At 56.3% G+C, this 20122-nt stretch overlaps 1 protein-coding gene across 2 annotated transcripts in view; it reads right to left on the minus strand.

The window, feature by feature from the left end:
* Window positions 1-144: 144 nt before the first annotated feature.
* The window catches only part of SDC1 (syndecan 1), a 33319-nt gene continuing 13341 nt past the window's right edge, over window positions 145-20122 (minus strand). For both annotated transcript variants that reach the window (XM_066234443.1, XM_066234445.1), the window contains 4 exons: window positions 4771-4852; window positions 3343-3779; window positions 2420-2561; window positions 145-2285 (listed from right to left, as the gene is read on the minus strand). In XM_066234443.1, the coding sequence (XP_066090540.1) occupies window positions 2116-2285; window positions 2420-2561; window positions 3343-3779; window positions 4771-4852 (831 nt within the window). In that variant the 3' untranslated portion in view covers window positions 145-2115. The remainder of the gene's footprint in view (window positions 2286-2419; window positions 2562-3342; window positions 3780-4770; window positions 4853-20122) is intronic.

Raw genomic sequence — 20122 nt, forward strand, 5'->3', positions numbered from 1 at the left:
AGGTGGCCACACCTTCCCTTAAAGCAGAGGGACCGGGCTCATCCGCTGTCCTTCACCAAGCCACAGCACAACCCAGAGCCAGCTTACCCCCAGGTGACAGGGAAGGACATCACCAGACCAAGAAAACACTCAACCACCACTGCAGCCCGGAATGACAAGTACCGTTTATTAGTTACATGGATGGGCCCAGCCATAGGCTCGGCACTGTCCCAGGGACCAGCAGAGACGAGCAGTCACAGACCCCTTCCCCACCCCCGAGTCATTTCCAGTCATACATTCCGGGCAGCAAGTCCCAGTACTGAACACGGCACAGGTTCCCTTCGTTTGGTGGTGCGTCTCTCTGAGTCACAGATGTCCCCCTTCTCGGAGCGGCCAGCAGAGCAGCTGGAACGTCGTCAAATTAAATAAGCAAGTACAGGGATTCCCCGAAGGCCCAGCTGCGGAGCACCTCTGCCCCTAACCAAGGTGTGAGGGTGGCCTGTTCAGGGTGTCTGAGCGGCAGGTGTGGCTCCAGGCCTCCGTGCAGCCAGCGGCCGGGCCTCAGGTCACGCTGCGCTGGGCGCGTCACAGCTCCCCTCCCATTTAGGAGACAGACGGTGCTGTGAGCTTGGCAACACAGAAATTTACCTCAGGACTTATATAACCTTGGCTGAACCTACCAACCTTCAGGAGAATATTAGCCTTTGCTAAAAAAAAAAAAAAAAAGACAAAAAAACAAATAAACCAGAGAGACTCTGGCCCCAGAATCCCTCCCCACGGGAAAGATGGAAGCACAGAGCTTTTAGTTGCCCGGGGTCACAGTGTTTAGAGAAAAGGGTGGTCACATCCATGCAGCCAGCAGAGAGAGGGAGCAAAGGCAGCAGAGGTTCACGGGACTACTTTATATTAAAGTTTTAAAGTTTATCACATTTGGAGAATCTACTGTACAGGGAAAAACCCATTGGATTAAGTAGAGTTTTGCCAAAAGCAAAAGATCTCTTTGGAAAATTCCTGATTTCAGCCCAGGGCAGGGCCACAGGAGCTAATCAAAGGTGAACCTGGTCCTTCATGGCTCAGTGCCAGGTGTGCCCAGGACCCCTCTCGTCACCTTGCAGGAGAAAGTGTCTCCAGAAATGGTGTCAAAGAAACAGCTAAGTCTGTGGGAGAGTCTCAGGGCCCACTGCCACCGCCTGGCCCACAGTCCTGTCTGTCCCCCAGCCTGAGGTGCCAGGCCTCCATTCACACAGGGGCTCCTCAACATCGCAGCAGCCCAGGCCACAGGCGCGGCCCTGGGGTCGGACACGGACACGGACAGGGACGTGACTGCTCAGAGGAAGTGACTGCCCACGGCAGCTGAGATTGGCCAGCCCACCACTGGGGCCACCCAGACATTCCATACCCTGTTGCACACGTGAGTGACAAACTTAAGAGACAACACATAGACTAGGCCTCTATGCTGGCTTCCAGATTTGGTTCTCCTAGTTAAAAAAAACAAAACAAAACAAAAAAACTTCTTAACCCTGACACTGCATCCTGACCATAGATTAGGGAAGCAAGATGGGGGATTAATCAAAATCAACTTAATTTACCTCAAAAGTATTAAACTCTACTGGGCTATGAACAAAGAAACTAGAGGAAACATGTGCAAAAACAAGTTGATATCTAAATTAGAGCCCCCACAAAACAAAGTGAACTCGGATGGAGCCCAAGCTCCTCCCTGCCACGCGTGGCCACGCCCCAAGGCTGCTGGTCTCTACCAGTGAGTGCTACCACGTGTCAGCCCTCAGCCCGGGCAGCTTCCAGCCACAGCGGGCCATCCAGGTCCAAAGCCTTGGGGTCGCCCTTATCTCCAGAGCTGTCCCAGATTAGGGAAACTGAGTCAGAAGAGTGAGCTGCCAGGTGCTGGCTGTGGTGGAAAGGTCAGATGCAGAAAGCCCTCACGCCCGGGTCTCCAGGCAGAAGTCAGAGAAGCAGAGGAGAGCCCCCAGCGTGCCCCAAGGCTCCATGGGGGGTGGGCTGAGGGGCTGGGCGCGTTGGGGAGGTGGCATGGAGCCAGGGTGGCGGGGCCTGCAGTTCTTCATGGAGGAGGTGAGCGGGGGCCTAGCAAGTGGCAGGGGTTGGGGAGGACCGCTCCCCTCAGGCGTAGAACTCCTCTTGCTTGCTGGGTTTCTGGTAGGCCCCACCATTGGCTTGTTTCGGCTCCTCCAAGGAGTAGCTGCCCTCGTCCTTCTTCTTCATTCGGTACAGCATGAAGCCCACCAGGCACACGGCAAAGATGAGCCCCACCAGGCCTCCGGCAATGACCCCTGGGTGGGCAGACAGAGGCTGGCTTGGCTCTGCTGCTCCTCCCCCACTTGTCAGCCCTGCATCAGGGCTGAAGACAGCCTCCCACCCCAAGGGCAGTGGTCCGCCCCCACCCCACCCACCAGGAGAAACTCACCTCCCAGCACTTCCTTCCGGTCCAGGAGGCCCTGGGAGGCCCCAGTGGCACCCTGCTCCACTGGGGGTCTATTCTGCTGGGGCTCGTCCCGTTCCTCAGGAATCACGGTTGTGCTTTCTGTGGGTGGGTCAAAGGTGAAATCCTACAGGAGGAAGAGGAACAGGGACAGGATCAGGCTGGGGCTGCAGCATCCAGGGCTGTTTCCAAACCCAGAGCAGGCCAGGCCTCCCGGGTCATAGTGGCCACCAGCTTGGACACTCCTAAATCCAAACTTCTGGACTCCAATGTCAGGTCCCTCTCACCACATCACTATAAACCCTAGACTGGGGCAGAGATATATATGTCCAGTGATACAGAGCACATGTTTGTATATAGTTTGGTGAGATGTATAAAATTGCCATACCCTATTAGATGAACATAAAACTTGGTAGAACTTTTACACTTGCAGCAGGGGCCTTGTTCAAATTTGGGAAGTCCTCCTTTTTTCTTTTTTTTTTAATTGGTTGATTTTAGAGAAAGAAACAGAAACATTGATCTGTTCCCTTATGTGCTCTGACCAGGAATTGAACCTGCAACCCTGGAGCATCAGGACGATGCTCTAACAGTCTAACCAACCGAGCTATCCGGCCGGGGCAGGAAGCCCTCTTTTTTGGTGATCTTGAGGACTCTTATGCTCTGGGTCTCATTGTCATACCCTGGGTACCAGCCCTGGGGTGAGGAAAGGTGGGACCTTATGACCCTGTCTTAATGGTAGTGAATATTATTACCATTCATAGGGCACAGGCCATCGGATGTGCCGGTTGACCAACTACTGTCTCCCACACCCCAAGGCACTGTGCTTAACGATTCAATTGGGGCTACCAAACCCACTGAACAACCATCATCCCAGAAAACACAGAGGACTACAGAAGGCAGACACTCACCCCTTCCCCAGAGCCCTCTCCTGGGAGTTGGCTGACAGGTCCCTCAGTAGCAGAAGGCCCTCTGTCCTCCATGCTGGGAGTGTGAGGGTCGTGCTGGTCAAGTCCTTCAGGCGCTGAGGTCTGATGGTGGTCAGGCTGCATGTCTCTGTGGGGATGGGAGGTGACAGGTGCCTGGGCAGTGGTGGCTCTTGCTGTTGACGCCCGGTGGGTGGTTGGGTGTGGCGTGCTCTTCTCCTGGGCAGTAACGCCAGGCTCCACCTTGTTCATGAACACTATGCCTCTCTCCTGGTCTCCCTGGCCAGCTAGCAGGACGGAGGTGGAGACAGTGATGGTACTGGTGCCAGTGGGCTCTAGGGCCGTGGGCATGCCTGTCAGGAACCCCATGTCCTTCCAGGTGGAGGGGTTCTGCAGTGGTAAGGTGATATCTTGCAGAGCACCTGCAGGGCCAGAAGCAGAGCTTGTTGGGGTGAGGAAGACCTCAGAACCTCTAGGCCAGCCAAGCTCAGGCTGTGAGGACAACCTGCGTGAGGACCCGTGGGCCCGGTTCCAGGCTAGCATAGCAAACTCTTCCCATGAGAAGCTCCGTGCCCCAGGGTAGAGCTAGCTGAAGCTAAACCTGACTTTGGAAAATTAACAAGGAGACAAGGAGCGCTGTCTTCTTCTGCTGCCTGCGCCTCGGGGCAGACTGGTCTCTGGAGCCATGGGACGTTAAGGCCGTCTGGGAAGAAACCTCTCCTGTCCTGGCTGGAGCCCGCTCCCTGGCTGGGGCCTCATCATGGGCATTATTCCCTGTGCACACACCTCTCTGGCCCCTCCCTGTTATATCTGCTCTCTTCCCAGAAAGACCCCCACTCCTCCAGAACACAGGCCCGTGTCCCACCCACCAGCTCCCGGCCTCTGCCCAGGCCACCTTCCTCAGAAATGGCTTCAGCCCTCTTCTGAGGTTCAGCTCCAAAGCGCCACCTCTGAGGGGCCTCCCCGACCACTTCTATCTCAGGGACTTCATTTCCATGGGGAAAAGGGAAGTGGGGGAGGTAAGAGAATATTTATAAAGATATACACCCCACTAGCCTCTATGTAACCTTATAGCAAGTTCCCAACAACCTTATGAAGTCAAGGTATTACTCCCATTTTACAGATGAGGAAATAAACAGAGGCTTGGAGAAGTCAAACAAGCTTGTAAAAGTTGCCCAGTGAGTAAAGAGGTGAGCAGGAGCCCCAGTCTGTCTGCAGCAGGTGACCTCTGGGGCCTTCCACACCCACAGCTGTCACTCCCCATCTACATGCGTTTTCTCCTTGCAACCTGGAAACTCGGACCCCATGCTTCTCCCCAGCATCTCCGTTCAGGCCCAGCCAGGGCGCTGCCTGACCACTGTGCCAGCACATGGCCTACTGTCATCTTAAGAGAGGCCCCTCATGCCAGCTCACCTGCACCTGAGCCAGAGAAGTTGTCAGAGTCGTCCCCAGAGCCATCCTGATCTTCAGGGGGCACGTTTGTAGCCACAGTTTGCTGGAAAAAGATCAGAAAAGAGTATGAATGGAGGCTTGCCAGCATCCTGCCGTTCCGAGGTCCCTGCCCTACACAGCTGAATAAGCCCCTCTGCACCACACACAGCACAGTTCCTTCCTTGTGGGTGGCTCAGGACCCTCAGGTCTGGGCAGCCCTTTGGTCCCCCACACGCCCCCTAATGTTATGACAACACAGCCCTGTGTCAGCTGCTGGGGGTGCAGGAACACGTGAGAGGGGACAGGGTCCTCGCCCCAAGTTCAGTCTGGTAAGAGTCCCGGGCCTCTCAGAAGAGCAGACAGAAGACACCGTTACTGGGAACACAGGCTGTGGCTCCTATGGGACCCCATCAGCCTATCCTACACTGAGAATCAAACCTTAGGGCCACTGGCCCCAGAGCTTCGGGGTCTAAGATCAGGGTTTCAAGAGTCCCCAGAACAACCCCACAGGACCTGGCTCCAGAGAGGCAGCCTCCAGGCTGGGCACCCCAGGGTGGGCAGGGAGGGCCTGCACGGGGAGGGCAGGGAAGGGAGCAGGCTGGGTCGTCTGTGCCAAGGCAGGTCTGGCCACGACGCTCCTTCCCCAGCTGACCTCTCGTCTCATCCACAGGAAGGACTGGGCACCCCAGGGTGGGCAGGGAGGGCCTGCACGGGGAGGGCAGGGAAGGGAGCAGGCTGGGTCGTCTGTGCCGAGGCAGGTCTGGCCACGACGCTCCTTCCCCAGCTGACCTCTCGTCTCATCCACAGGAAGGACTGGGTTGAGGCCCACACGGGGACAGATGAAGCTGATCTCCAAGGGGCCCTGTGTTAATAAGGCGCTGGCAAGCGGGCTGTGGGCCTGGGTTGGGCCCTGTGTGCGAACAGCGGCCCAGGGAATGCTGCCTGCGGGCCCAGAGGCTGTAGGTGCCCGCCTTCCCAAGGCAGGGGCTGTGTAGAGACAGGACTGAGGCAGGGGTGGGAAGCCGCCAGAAGGAGGCGGGACACGCCACACTCAGACAAGGGGGCGTGTGCAGAAACTCTGGCTCCAGGACAGCAGGTGGGGAAGGGAGGACCCAGCAGCCACGTGGCAGGAAGGGTAGCTATGAGTGTCCTGTTCAGCAGCAAGACTTTGACCCAAACAACCTTGTAATACAGTCCACTTCGACAGGGCCCCATATCAGGGGCCAGAACTAAAAAGGGACAGAGAAGCAGACCAGGTTTTAGTCCAAAGCACACAGGCTTTAGAGAACACCTGACCTCTGCCACTTACTAGATGATTGATTGGCCTTGGGGCAACACTAACCTTCTTATGGTCTCAGTCATCCCATCTGTAAAATGGGGCAATAGTCATATCTACATTCCAGGATTGTTACAAAACTTGACTGAGACCATGCACATGAAGAACCTAACAGAGCCTGGTCGACAGTAAGCAGCCCACCAACAGTGGTGGCTGCCGGAACTCCGGGAGCGAGAGCCACTCAACACGGGGAGGAGGATTCTGGGGTCTGCCTGGGAAGGGCTGGGATGGAGGTGGGTGGAGTCTCAGCAGAAGAGGGGCAGGAGGTTCACAGAAGGCTCTGTGCAGACTTGTCAGGATGAAGGCCCCACCCAAGGCCGGGCTCCAGGGAACAGGACTCCTCAGCCCACAAGGCCTTGCCAGGTCGGCCTCAGAGTCTCAACTCGTAAGTGGAGCAGTGCAGGGAGGAGGGACAGACAAGCCCTGTGACCTCCTGAGGCTGCCCGGGGCAGAGCTGGACCAGGCGGGGACTTCCCATCCAGGAAAGCCTCAGACTCGTGTAGAAACTGCAAGGCTAGAAATACACTGAGCTTCCTGTGAAAATGCAAAACCCAAACTATACCTCCCTCAAACCCTCCCAAGGAAAGGGTTTTGACCCCAGAAGGATCTATCTGAGCTGTCATGGCCCATCTACAACTAACATCGTCCTTGACCTCCACCTGAACCCAGGGCCACATCCTGTCTCTATTGTCCCCAGTGATATTTCATATACCTGTCTGGCCTCCACAGAGCCCCAGCCTCCCCAAGCCTGTCCCTGTCAGTAACAACAGCTATTGCCCACAAGACAGGTGCAGAGGGGGCACCTCCACCCCAACATAATCCCATCCAGGCCCAGGGCAGACTGCTCCCAACTGGGCAGCTTGGGGGGCAAGCATTCAGGGGATTCCCCCACCCACTCCCACCCACCACCCTTGGCAACCCTCACTGTGCCTCACTGTGATGAGTCCTCCTGCAGCAGGTAAAGCCCCCAGGCCACGCCCCCACCCACAGAAGGCATCCTGCCCACCTTTGAGGCACCACCCGAACCAGAACCAGGAGAACGCCAGCAAGGCCAGCCTCTCACCTGCACACAGAGAAGCCCCAACCGGTTACCATTTCCCAAGAGCCAGGCCTTTCTCAGGACTAGATAAACCCTCAGATCTGCCGGGGCCCTGAAAACAATTTGTTTCCTCAGTGGCTGCTCGGCTTATCTCTCTGTGGATCTTGTTTACACAACAAGCTCTTAAGCAAACACTTTCTCCACTGAAACCGCTCCCAGGCCTCAGGGCAGCCTCTCCCTGAGGGCCGGGTCCCCAACACAGGGATGGGCCAGAGTGACCTTCTAAGTCCCTGCACCTGACCCTCCAGTGGTGGCCTCAGCTCCCCGGAGGAGGAGGACATTAGCAGAAACCGCTGCATTGGATTGCCAGGTGCCAGCTGGCTCAGGTTTGAGGTGCGACTTCCCGTTTCACTTAGCAGTCCTGTGTGCCGCGGGGCTGTGGCCAGCGCGTGTGCGGCCTGTCGTGGGCTTCCCTCGGCACTCTGCTGACTGTGGGCCTGCGACAGGCACCTGGCCATGACCTGGGGTTGCTCAGGATGGGCTGGCCCAGCAGGAACCCTACCTGGGACCAGACAGGAAAGCTAGCCCATCCCTTTAACTTGGAGACCCTTTAACTTCTCCAAATCCCAGGGAAGTCAGCTTTTCTTAGACAAATCAAAACCCTTGTGGTAAAGTCTAAACTACCCCGTGTTCAGTTTGCTCTAAGCAAGGACCAGTTTGCTCCTTCTCCATTCTCAGCACAGACCCTTGGAAGCCCCCTGAAAGGACAAGGCCAGGTACGGTTCTGGTGGGGGTTGAGAGTCCTGGGGCCAAAGCCAGGCAAGAGGCTGGGAGAAGCGAGTATGTGAGTCAGTCAGCCCATCTCTGCCTCAGCCACAATGGTCTCCTGGCCACACCCAGGGAGACCTGGGGTCGGGGCTCCAGCAGAGCGGGAAAGGGTGTGCATGGAATGAGGCCACCTCCGACAATGGCCACTTTCTGCCTGTTCTCCTTTCCTTCCTGCAGGTGAGACGGCTGGGCTGAGATTCTACCTCCTACAGAGGATCTAGGGGGCAGACAGAGTGACGGCCTTGCCCAGGGCCATGAGCAGTGGCAGCATGTGTCTGCAGTCTTCTGGCTTCCCCTGCCATCTCTCCCCCTCCCCCCAGACCCAAAGGACCACCTTCCCTGGCTGGCCCATCTGTTTTCAGAGAAACTTGCCTAAAGCTTAGCAACACGGCCTTAGGCTCCAGAGAGCAGTCATTGAGTAGGAACTGCTGACCTTGCCCCAGGGGCGGAGGGGACGAAGGTGTCAGCCCATATCCCAGAGGTGCTGAGGGGACCACACGGACAGGACAAGCACAGGGTCAGAGCTACCAGGGGCGGAGTCTTCGACACCCAACTGCCAGGCATTCCCAAGGGCAAGTTGAGAGTCTGGGGCTAGGAAGATGGCAGAGAAGCTTCCAGAGGCAGCCTCAAGCCAAGTCCTGGCAGCTCTCCCCATGCACTGGCCACAGAGAGGGCCACTCTCCTGGGGACCTCCATCCGAGGGGGGCCTGGGGCTGGATTTCAGCACCCCTCCAAAACACCTTGGGTGTGAAGGCCCCTGGCAGGGTCACAAGGCAGGACACCACGTGAGCATCCCTCAGAGAGACCTCTAACTCTCGGCTGGCTGCTTCCCCCATCCCTACCACCCTGTCACCTAAGCCACCAGGTCCCATCCCATACCCTGAGTCACTATGTGTCACCTGCTGCTTGACTTGAGTGACCGATTAAACACAGATCCTTTAAAAAGCATTTCCCAGTTCATAGGATTGTAGCGTTTTTCAGCCAACACACATGGAAAGTCCATGTGTAAGGCGGTCAGTCAGACTTTGTTATTTAATAGGCCCTCAAATTCAGAACTTGGGGGACTATCATCCAAGGGCTCTGGGGAGAAAAGTAGGAAAGAAATGGTCTGGTTCTGGCTCTGGTGAGCTCCCAGGGCCTACAGCCAGGCACCCCACGCCAGGAGGCTTCCAGAAAGGGAAGCTGCGGAGGCTGGGGCACAGAGAATCCCCCTACAGGGGACATTAGGGACAGGTCTAAGAACTCCCGAGTAGGCTGAAGAAGACAAGACCCCCCCTCAGCCCCGAGTCACTGACTTTGGCAGCAGTGGGCTCACAAGCATGGCAACCTTGCTGAGGTTTAGGCATCTGTTGGTCATCATTGCCCTGCCCGTGATGCTGGGGGAACTCCTGAACTTCCAGAGGCAGGGAGCCCTATTCCCAGCAGTTCAAGAGGCAGGAAACAAAGAAACACAAGGAACATCTGTTCTGATGCTGGGCTGGGCCCCCATCCTGCTGGGCTGGGGGCGCAGAACAGGACCACCTCTCCTTCTCCCCACCCCTTCCCACCCCTCCCCCTCAGGTGTTCCGGGCAGAGGCCTCCAGCCAGCCTGAAAGCAACAGGAGCTGGGGGGTGGGGCAGGTGAAGCCAAGGCCGGGTGGGATGGGAGCAGGATCTCTGGGGAAGGACCTGAGCCAGGAAAAGAGCCCTGACCACATGGCTGCCCCAGGTGAGGTCCACTCTCCGGTCCCTGGCTGGGTGACCTGGACAGCTCTCGGCCTCCCTCGGGATCTGCTTCCCACCTGGGCTGGAGAACCCTAAACTCCCCTCGGGCTCTGACAGGCTAGGCTGGGATCTGGAAGCAGAGGCCCCAATTCCTTATCGGTGAGGCCACCCGGGAAGACACCAGCCTCTCTCCCACCCGGGAAATCATGGTGGGAGTGGATCAACCACTACCTTACTCAGGACTTCCTTCCTAACTCAGGAGCTGCCCGGGAGGCCAGCTTGGGCCACTGAGGAGGCACAAATGTGTGGCTTCGGCCTCCAGACCCTGAAATCCAGCCCCGTGCGACACTCCCAGGAGGGGGCCCCCCACGCCCACGCCCACGCCCACGCCCACCCCGTGGCTCAGGGCCGCATCAGCATTTCCGGCTGTGATTATCAGCTCAGTGTCTCTCCACCGAGAACCGAGTCAAGCTGGGACCTGCAGAGGGGATGATGGGACTGGCCTGGGGTGGGAGGGGCCTGGGGAATGGGCAAGTAGGTGTCCACCTTCACCCTAAGAATATGCTTCCATAAGGGCACCAAAAAGGCCCCAACCCCCATGAGCTTGGGTACCCCAACCCTCCACTCCCTCCCACACTGCCACCTGCAGACATACCTGCACAGGGAGATTCCAGGGGAGGGCCAGGCTGCAGGGCAGCATCCCTATTTAGCTTTTCTTTCTCTCCTGCTTAGCTTTAGAACCCCTCTGCAGTGACATTTCTCATGGCTCTGAATGCCGAACTTCACAGATGGGACCCCCAGGTTGGGGTCGCAGAGCCCTTCACCCTGCCCCATGCTGCCTGCTTGGGGAACCTCGAGAGGTCACGGCTGTGTTGAAAGGAGATCTCAGTTGGCCTGACCTGTGGTGGTGCAGTGGATAAAGCATCAACCTGGAACGTTGAGGTCGCTAGTTCAAAACCCTGGGCTTGCCCAAGGCACATATGGGAGTTGATGCTTCCTGCTCCTTTCCTCCCCTCCCCTTAAAGTGAATAAATAGTCTTTAAAAAAAAAAAAAGAATTGTTTAACAACAAAAAAAAAAGAAAGAAAGAAAGAAGGGGATCCCGCAGCCAGTGACAACTCTAATGCCCAAACCAAGTCAGCGCTGCCACCAGCGCCCGCTCCCACCCCTCCAGCGAGCGAGGGCCGCCTCCAGCCCGCGTGCAGGGGCTTGTCTCAGGACAGGCCCGGTGGAGGGCTGGCTACAGGGCCGGGAGCTGGAGGACCAGTTCCTCCACTTTCTCCACCTGCCGGAACCTGGGCCAGAATGGAAAACATTCCTTTCAGTGCCGAGTGCGGTGTCCCCCAGCCTGGCGCTGCCCGGGGAGCCAGACAAGGAGTGGCAGGGACAAGGGACAGACTTGGTACCCAGAAAACCTGGCTACAGCCCTTGCTCTGCTCCCAACCTACTGGGCGCCTCGGGTCACCCATCTGTACAACAGGGGCTTTGCCACGTGGGGGCCTGTTCCAAATCTAGGCTGGGGTCAAGGCCCACCCTCAAGGAGTGGCCTGAGGCAGCGACTGAGGCAGACTGCCACCTGAGGGGGTGTACCCCTAGGCTTCCCAAAGGCTGTTACGGCCTAGGCAGACTGCTGGAGATGTCCCAAACCAAGGTGACTCTGGGGATGTTAACTGGCAACCCACGGGGACAGAAGGAGCCCCAGGGCCCCCAGCGCCTTGTCCCTCCCCAGCCTTGGCTGTCCTAACAGGACAGCTAAGGCTGGAGCTCAGTGCGGGACCCCACAGGCAGCCCCCCAGGAGGCCCCTGGAACTGCTCTCTAGCTGATTAATCCTGGACTCCAGCAGGTTTGGAGGGGCTGTCACCTCTGGTATAGGGGCTTGTAGAGACTTCCTCCCCTTTATGCTCTGGCTAAATAAAGTGTTCCTCAGTTTCACTGGAGGCAGAAACTTGCAGCTTTCAACACACCTGTGAGCCAGCCAGGGCCAGCTGTGGGTACACGGCGGGGGCAGGGGGTGTGGTTTATCACCCCAGTCTCCTGTCAATGTCCCTGCAGCTCCAGGGTGTCCCGTTTAAAATGAGAATGCCTTCAGGAAGGTTAAGGGGTGCTAGTCACTCACAGCAGAGCAGGAATCAGCTCTAGATGAGGGTGCTAATTTTGGAACAGGGGGACTAGGGGTGAGTAGAAGCTATGAGAGATGGAAAGGATTGCAAAAGGGACACTGGAAGATGCCAAGAGCAAATTTTTTAACCTGTGTCAGAATGTGGTTGCCAGTCAACTCCCTATCCAAAAAAGAAAGACTATGAATTCCCTTTGCTCTAGCTTTGAGCCCCAGAGGGACATGGCTTCTCTCCCACATGCAGAGGAACAATGGGCTAGTCGGGGACCTGACGCTGGAGTCAAGGACAACACTGAGGCTGCTGGAAGCCCAGCAGACACGGGAAGGGCAGTGTCCTAGAAGGGGTCCCACAGCAGATGGAATGGGCACTTTCTGGCCTAAATGTCAGAAGGCAGAATTTTCTGGACAAGTACAGAAGGAAGGAAGACCCTATGGGTGGGGCAACCCAGTCTGCAGTTCTGGACACAAGCCACCGTCCCCACAGCCGGGAGCGCTGCTCAGCTGCCTGAGCCCCGATCCAGGTGCCCTGGTGTCTGAGTTCAGCGCCTCCTCCCACTGCCTGCCAGCCCAACCCACACCTCCTTAAGTTTGGAGCCAGCCCCTGGCAGAGGTCAGATGGAGGCGAGCAAGGTCTGTCTGCCAGGGGAGGCTCAGGTTTCTGAGAAGGGGCAAAAGCCACATTTGCAGACCCTGCTACGTCAGCACCCTAGGGTAAGACCAGCCGGCCATTCACACGGAGTGACTACAGGTCCGGCCAGGCCAGGCCGCGTACCTTCCCCCAGTCGTAGCCATCGGGGCAGAGTGGGGGGCTCTTCCCAGGCGCCCTCCAAGCAGAGTCAGCCTCAAATCTCCCCAGACTTGCTCCTCTGAGCCCGGGAAGGGACTCCAAGTCACGTCCATATTTTATTTCACTGGTTCTTTCTAAAAGCCCACTGAGGCAGGACATGAAAAATCCCAGTTTATATATGAGGAAACGTCGGCTTAGAGGCAGGTGAAGAAACGTGCCTGACTGCACAGGAAGTGAGGGAGACTTGTGATGACCTGGGTGGGCCAGGCTCCAGTCCTGTGCTCTCCCCGCCCCCCCACACACAGCACCTCTCTCTGCTCCAGCCCCAGGTGGGACTAACCAAGGCCAACTAGTCAGTTCTAGGTCCCCCTCCTGCCTCCCCGCCCCAGCCCAAGGCATCAGGACCCCAGTACCGGCCCCAAAGGTAGGCACACCCTAGATGGGGGTTTTGCAGAAGGACCCTGGCCCACAGGGGGCAGAGGGGAAAGGGCATGATGTAGGGGCTCACTGCTCCTCAAACAACTCCCAGAGCCCAGGATGCCCCAGCCAGTGCTTTGGACTCCCACAGAGACCTTGGGCCAGCTTTCTGGCCAGAGCCTTCCCAGACCTGTCCCAGAAAAACTGTGTTTCTGGGCTCATCCTCCAAACCCTGTCCCCCTCAGAGAGCCTGTGGGGGTTGAAAAGGGAAGTGGGGTAGAACCTGAAGATCTCGCTCAGCCCAAGGGGTCCCAGTCTCCTAGCCGGGCCGCAGCTCAGCAGGTCTTGCCGCCCAGGACCTCCCCTTGCCCAGGCCCAGGCCGGAGGAGATGTGGTCGCCACGGGCAGCGGCCCCACACCCAGCAGCTTTCTCCAGGAGAAGCTGGAGTGATGTCAGAGTTCTTCAAACACTCCGCAGCCTGGGGCCCTGTGAGTCCAAACCTGCCTGCATATCTGCCCGGGACACTCCCTAAAGACGGGACTCCAAGCCCCACATAGGCTCCTGGGTAGCAAGGATGCTGAGAAGCTACCGGAGAGAAGAGCCAATGCAGCCTCTGTGCCCCTGCCATGGGACTGATAGTCAAGTCTCCAGACAGGTCAGGCGAGGCCCTGGGCACCAGTGGCCACTACAGTGCCGGTGGCACGGAAACAGTCCACGTCCTGGTGTCCAGCATATGCCAGGTGCCAGGGTTGACGAACTCACCTCGGCCCTCAAGAAGTCCCCTCTCACATCCCCATGTTCCATCCACCCTGGGCCGGGCCCCAAAATCTTGTCTCCTCAGCCTACTGAGGGCCCAGAAGACACTGAGCAAGGGCCAACCAACATGGTCACAGCAAGTGTCAGGTAGCCCCAAGTAGGAGAGATAGTGAATTCAACACCATCGTGGTGGGACAGTACTCAAGACCTCTGGAGATCAATGGCACCCAATGGGTCCAGAGCAGGCTGGCAGCCTCTGCTGCTCCTGCTGTCCCCACTAGGGAATGGTCCCACCTTCCCTTAAACTTCCCAGGGCCAGAAAATGCCGTCTTTCAGCCCGAGCTCCCGATCTAAAACTGCTGTGGGACTCCAGGACTAACCCTTTTTCCAGCTGAATGACCTTCCGCCATGGCTGCCCCTCCGGTCTGTCTGTGAACCGGCCCTCCCTGACTGGTCCTTGTAATGGCCCCTCTCTTACATGCACCCCTGGACCAGCAAGGACCCCTCCACATCTGAACACTGTTTTCTTTTTAAAGATTTATGCATTGATTTTAGAGAGAGAAAGAAAGAGAGAGGGGAAAAGAGGGAGAAAGAGAGAAATGTCAATTTGTTCTCTTATTTATGCATTCACTGGTTCTTTTCTTTGACATTTTATTTTATTGATTTTATAGAGAGAGGTGACAGAGGGAGGAGTGAGAAATATCAACTCATAGTTGCTTCACTTTAGTTGTGCATTGGTTATTTGTTGCTTGTCAACATGTCTTGACCAGGCAAGCCCAGGGTTTCGAAACAGCAGCCTCAGCATTCCAGGTTGACTCTCTATCTGCTGCACCACCACAGGCCAAGCCATTGGCGCATCGGGGTGATGCTCTAACCAACTGAGCTATCCGGCCAGGGCCTGCCCAGGGCTGTTAGATCTGGTCCAGCCAGGTAGGGCTCACGACCCCCATGCTTGAGGCAGAACTCTTCCAGACAGCAGGAGCAGAAGTAAGCCTTGCCCAGAAACCAACCAGCCCTGTGACAAAGCCATCAGACTCTATGAATGCCCAGATGCCATGTCCTCACCTCAGCCTCTCAGCCCCCTCACCCCATTTAACAGATGGGCTCACTGAGGCCAAAAGAGGCCCATACACAAAGTCATTCAGCAGTAAAGAGGGCTAGGGCTGGAAGCCAACCCCCCAAGCCCTAGTCTGCCTCACTGTACTCTCCCAACCTTGTGGCCAGTGCCCAGTGGGCTCATGGTCAAGGCTGGTTGGGTGAGTCTCAGGGGAGGGCCCGTGGGCCTGGCACCATGACTCAGCTGATGAGTGAGTGATAAACACATCCGCCTTCCCCACTGCCCCAACCTGCCCTACATGGCTTCCGTTCCTGCTAATGAGCGGACCGGGGGCAGGTGGCCAGGAAGCCTGGGTGTGTGCAGAATATCACCTGGCCCCCACCCCAGCCTGACCCTGCCCAGGGGCCTCCGTCCACCTCTGTTTCCCACACTGAGCTCCAAGTTCACCTCCTCCAAGCAGCTTGCCCTCACTCCACCCCCACAGACGACTCCTCAGGCAGCTAGCGTTCCCCCAAAGGAATACTGGGGGAGGATGCCAAGCCCACCCCAAGTCCCCCAGGGCCACCTTCTCCCCTCGCGGAACAGGGTCTCTCTGCAACCACATGGCTGTCAGAGCTGAAGAAGGGAAGGGAGGCCCCTTGAGCAGATGGGGGAACGAAGGCAGAGGGGCGATGACCTGCCCAAGCCCCACAGTCAGGGCCAGACTGGGACCAGGAAGGCCAGCTGTCCTGGCTGCCTTTCTCAGTAGGAAGAACTTCCACAGACTTCTAAAGCCACAGACGGAGGAGTGTCAGACAGAGTTGCAGTTAAAAAGGGAAAAGAGGGCTAGAAAGGGAGGGAGAGAGGAAGACAGCTTCCTGGTTTCCAAGGAGGAAGTCGCAGACAGGTGATGACCAGGTTTCCCAAAATACTCGGACTGCAGCCTGCCAGTAGGGAAGCCCAAAGGGGAAATGGAGTCAGGACCGTTCAGGCAAAGCCCAGTCATAGCTGCAATCAGGGCGTGCCAGGCCCACCTCTCCACCCCCACATGTACATACGCATACACGTGTACACACGCGCGCGTGAACACACACACACAGAGGAAGAGCAGTATCTACATTAATTAAACAGCTCACAAAGCCATAAATGCCAGGAGGAGAGAAACCCTCACGGGGCTCCAGAGGCATCTGGAAGCCTCTGAGCTCCTGAGTCAACAGGAAACATGACTGGGAAGACAACTGAGTCCAGGAGCAGATCCTGCCCCCAGCCTGATGGTCCCCTCCCGATAGCCCCAGCCCAATGGCCCCAGCCTGATGGTCCCCTCCCAATAGCCCCAGCCCAATGGCCCCAGCCTGATGGTCCCCTCCCGATAGCCCCAGCCCAATGGCCCCAGCCTGATGGTCCCCTCCCGATAGCCCCAGCCCAATGGCCCCAGCCTGATGGTCCCCTCCCGATAGCCCCAGCCCAATGGCCCCAGCCTGATGGTCCCCTCCCGATAGCCCCAGCCCAATGGCCCCAGCCTGATGGTCCCCTCCCGATAGCCCCAGCCCAATGGCCCCAGCCTGATGGTCCCCTCCCGATAGCCCCAGCCCAATGGCCCCAGCCTGATGGTCCCCTCCCGATAGCCCCAGCCCAATGGCCCCAGCCTGATGGTCCCCTCCCGATAGCCCCAGCCCAATGGCCCCAGCCTGATGGTCCCTTCCCGATAGCCCCAGCCCAATGGCCCCAGCCTGATGGTCCCCTCCCGATAGCCCCAGCCCAATGGCCCCAGCCTGATGGTCCCCTCCCGATAGCCCCAGCCCAATGGCCCCAGCCTGATGGTCCCCTCCCGATAGCCCCAGCCCAATGGCCCCAGCCTGATGGTCCCCTCCCGATAGCCCCAGCCCAATGGCCCCAGCCTGATGGTCCCTTCCCGATAGCCCCAGCCCAATGGCCCCAGCCTGATGGTCCCCTCCCGATAGCCCCAGCCCAATGGCCACAGCCTGATGGTCCCCTCCCGATAGCCCCAGCCCAATGGTTCCAGCCCAATGGTCCCAGCCCGATGGCCTCTGCCAGATGGCCCCAGCCCCGAGACCACCTACTGCACTGCACTCCCTTTGCCCCACAAGCCTGCCTCCAAACACTTTCCATCCCATCCCCAAACCTGCACAGCCAGACAGGCAGCAGGACACTTTCTAGAGGACGCTTAGGCTACCCCATGCCCCCCGAGCTCTGGACCCCACAGCACTAAGCCCACGAGAGCTGATTCGGGGGCCCTGCCGACCCTGGGAATGCAGTGGACTGTTCAGCGCCACTCCCCATCCAGTGCAGCCTCCTGAGGACAGGCAGAAGCCGTAACATCACAGATATAGCCCTTCCTGGGGCTGGGGGGAGGCTTGTCAACCCAGAGCTGGAAGGTGCACAGTTGCCGAAGTGACTCCAAGTGCCGGGTCTTGCCTCTGTGGCCTCAAGCTCTACAGCCTGCACCCCAACAAGCCTCCCTGCATCAAGGGACAGATACATGCCTGCCTACCCTCCGCACTGTAAGAGCGCTCACAGCCCACTCAGAGAGAGGTTCCAGAATGCACACTCCCATCCAAAACCCAACCTCTGCTGGAACAGCTGAAAGGAAAATGAGACTGGGCTGAGTCTGTTCCAGGGTGCAGGATCCTGGCACCAAAAGCCCTCTTTCCAGACTCCCTTAATCCCATCCCTTCTCTCTAGACACACTTAGGCAGGCCCTGGGGGGATGGGAGGGGGCACTTTCATCCCCAAACTTCAAAATTGGTTGTTGAAAAAAGGAGAGAATCAGGAAACAGTTTGTTCTGTAAAACTACCAGGGTTCTGGGACTAGAAATCATTTACTAACCAACTCCTCACGTGGCTGCTCCCGCAGCGGGACTGGCACGGGGTCGGGGGGGACCAGGAGCCAGGAGTCCTGGGTTCTGGGAACCCAGCTCGTGCTACGGCGCCTGCTTCCTGGGCGTAAAAAAAGGGGATTGACTAATTCTGCAAACGTTCTCCCACACTGTGCCCAAGATAAAAGTCGGTGCAGGCCAGCTGTCACCCTGGGGGCAAGGCTGAGGGTGCCATCTAAACGTGAAAACTGTATGCCTCCTATCAGGCCTCAGGACACGGGTCCCACAGTTTCCTGACCTAAACTTCCTGGGAGGAGAACCTGCCTGTCCCTACATAACCATCAGATGAACCCAACCCAAGCTTAGGATATTGCCTAAAAGCACGGTTCAGCTCAGTCCACCCCAATGACCTCTCTATTCAAAACACACACACACACACACACACACACACACACACACACACACGGTTCTTCAGGAGGGAACAGCAAATACCCAGGAGGGCTTGCAGGATTCAGACAGCCCCATATGTTGGGCTTCATGGGGAAGACTTGACCATCTATCAATTTCTTCATGCCACGCACAAGCACGCACATACGCACATGCACGCACGCACTCACACATCCTGGTTCTGTCCCTTGGAGGGGCTCAGCTCTACAGTCTTCATCTACAAAATGCAGCAATAATACAGACTGCAGAGGTTTGGGGTAAAGATGAAAAGAAGGCAGGAAAAGCACTGAGCGTTCAATGGTGGGCACTCAATTAAGAGTAACTAATTCTATTGACAGCTCACTTTCCTCTGGCACTTTCATTACCAAACACTTTCACACATTTGTTATGAAATAAACACACAAATGACAGAATGGGGCCAGAGAGAACAGGTATGTTACCTGCTTCACCCAGGACATCAAGATTTGGAGGTGAAGTGACTCACCCAAGATTACATGGTAAATCAGGAGCAGAGTTGAGAGTCAGTCCTGGGGCATTACTTAACTTAAAGCTGCTTCTGGCCTGCCATACAGCATGGGTGCGCAAAGTCAGGTAAATGACAGTCCAGATCAACACGGTAAACGGATGGGCACATGTCCCAAGCTACGAACGAGGTCTCTGCCAATCCAGATTTATGGCAAGTTAGCCTCACTGGGTCCAGGTCACCAGCCATTAGCAAGTCACTTTCAACTCAAGCCAGGGAGGAACATGAAGTCATCAGGTGCTGTCACTCAGAGGTCATTCATATCTGTTCACAGAAGGAGCCCCTAAGAAATTCCCCTGACAACCTCTCTGCTACTCTATCTAGGTCCAGCAAGGACACTGCAGGGGCCCAGCTAAGGTCTCTGAAGGCACAGATATATATCAAGGAGCATGACCATTACTCAGAGGTGAGACTATTATTTAGAGCTGACAACTCCTGTGTTATCAACAATCCTAACCTATCTGATTAGTTTCTCAGAATGGAGAAAAGTGCCAATTAGAACTGAATTGGTCCCTGGCCAGTTGGCTCAGAGGTAGAGTGTCAGCCTGGCATGTGGATGTCCCAGGTTCGATTCCTGGTCAGGGCACACAGGAGAAGTGACCATCTACTTCTCTCTTTCCATCCCTTTCTTCCCCTTCCACAGCCATGACTTGCTTGGAGCAAGTTGCTGGTGCTGAGGATGGCTCTGTGACTTGCCTCAGATGCTAAAATAGCTCAGTTGCTGAGCAATAGCCCTAGATAGGCAGATCATCGCTCTGTAAGGGGCTTACCAGGTGGATCCCAGTTGCAGTGCATGCAGGAGTCTGTCTCTCTGCTTCTCACTTAAAAAATAAAAAAAAACTGAACTGGGCCTTGGCTGGATAGATCAGTTGGTTAGACCATCAGCCTGATACGGCAAAGCTGCAGGTTCAATCTCTGATCAGGGCACATATAAGAATCAACCAATGAATGCATAAGTGGGACAACAAATTGGTGTCTCTCTCTCTCAAATCAATCAATAAACAAAAATTAAAATAAAGAAAACAAACTTACAAAAATAAGACTGAACTAAAAAAACTGCTCACTATACACAGGCACACCCATGTCACTTTTGGCTGCTACCAGACAGGGATAGAAGAGGAAAAAAACAAACCAGAACTCAAAATGTAGCAACCCGGGGGCACCAGGCCCAGGGACAAAGTACTCTTTGGAGCTTAGTAAACCCAGGAGACATACCTAATACAGTGACGATAGTGAGGACTCTAGCATACAGAGTCAATTAAGGTTAGTGTTCCTCACTTAATAAAGGAAGGGAAATCAATATTTCAGAGAGCCCTGCCCAAAGTTAGAATACTTTTGAGGGTAATATGGATTCTTAGCTCCCTGAAAAAAACCTGTATATTTCATTCCCAAGGGATTTCAGAATCCCATATTCTGCTGCAATAGAAAAGATTCCTCTATAAAATACTCCAAAATTCAAGCTTTTCACTAATTCTTTCCAGGCCCTTTTTTTCCCATTCCTTCCCCA

Source organism: Saccopteryx bilineata, chromosome 6 (genome assembly GCF_036850765.1).
Source record: "Saccopteryx bilineata isolate mSacBil1 chromosome 6, mSacBil1_pri_phased_curated, whole genome shotgun sequence".
NCBI lineage: Eukaryota > Metazoa > Chordata > Mammalia > Chiroptera > Emballonuridae > Saccopteryx > Saccopteryx bilineata.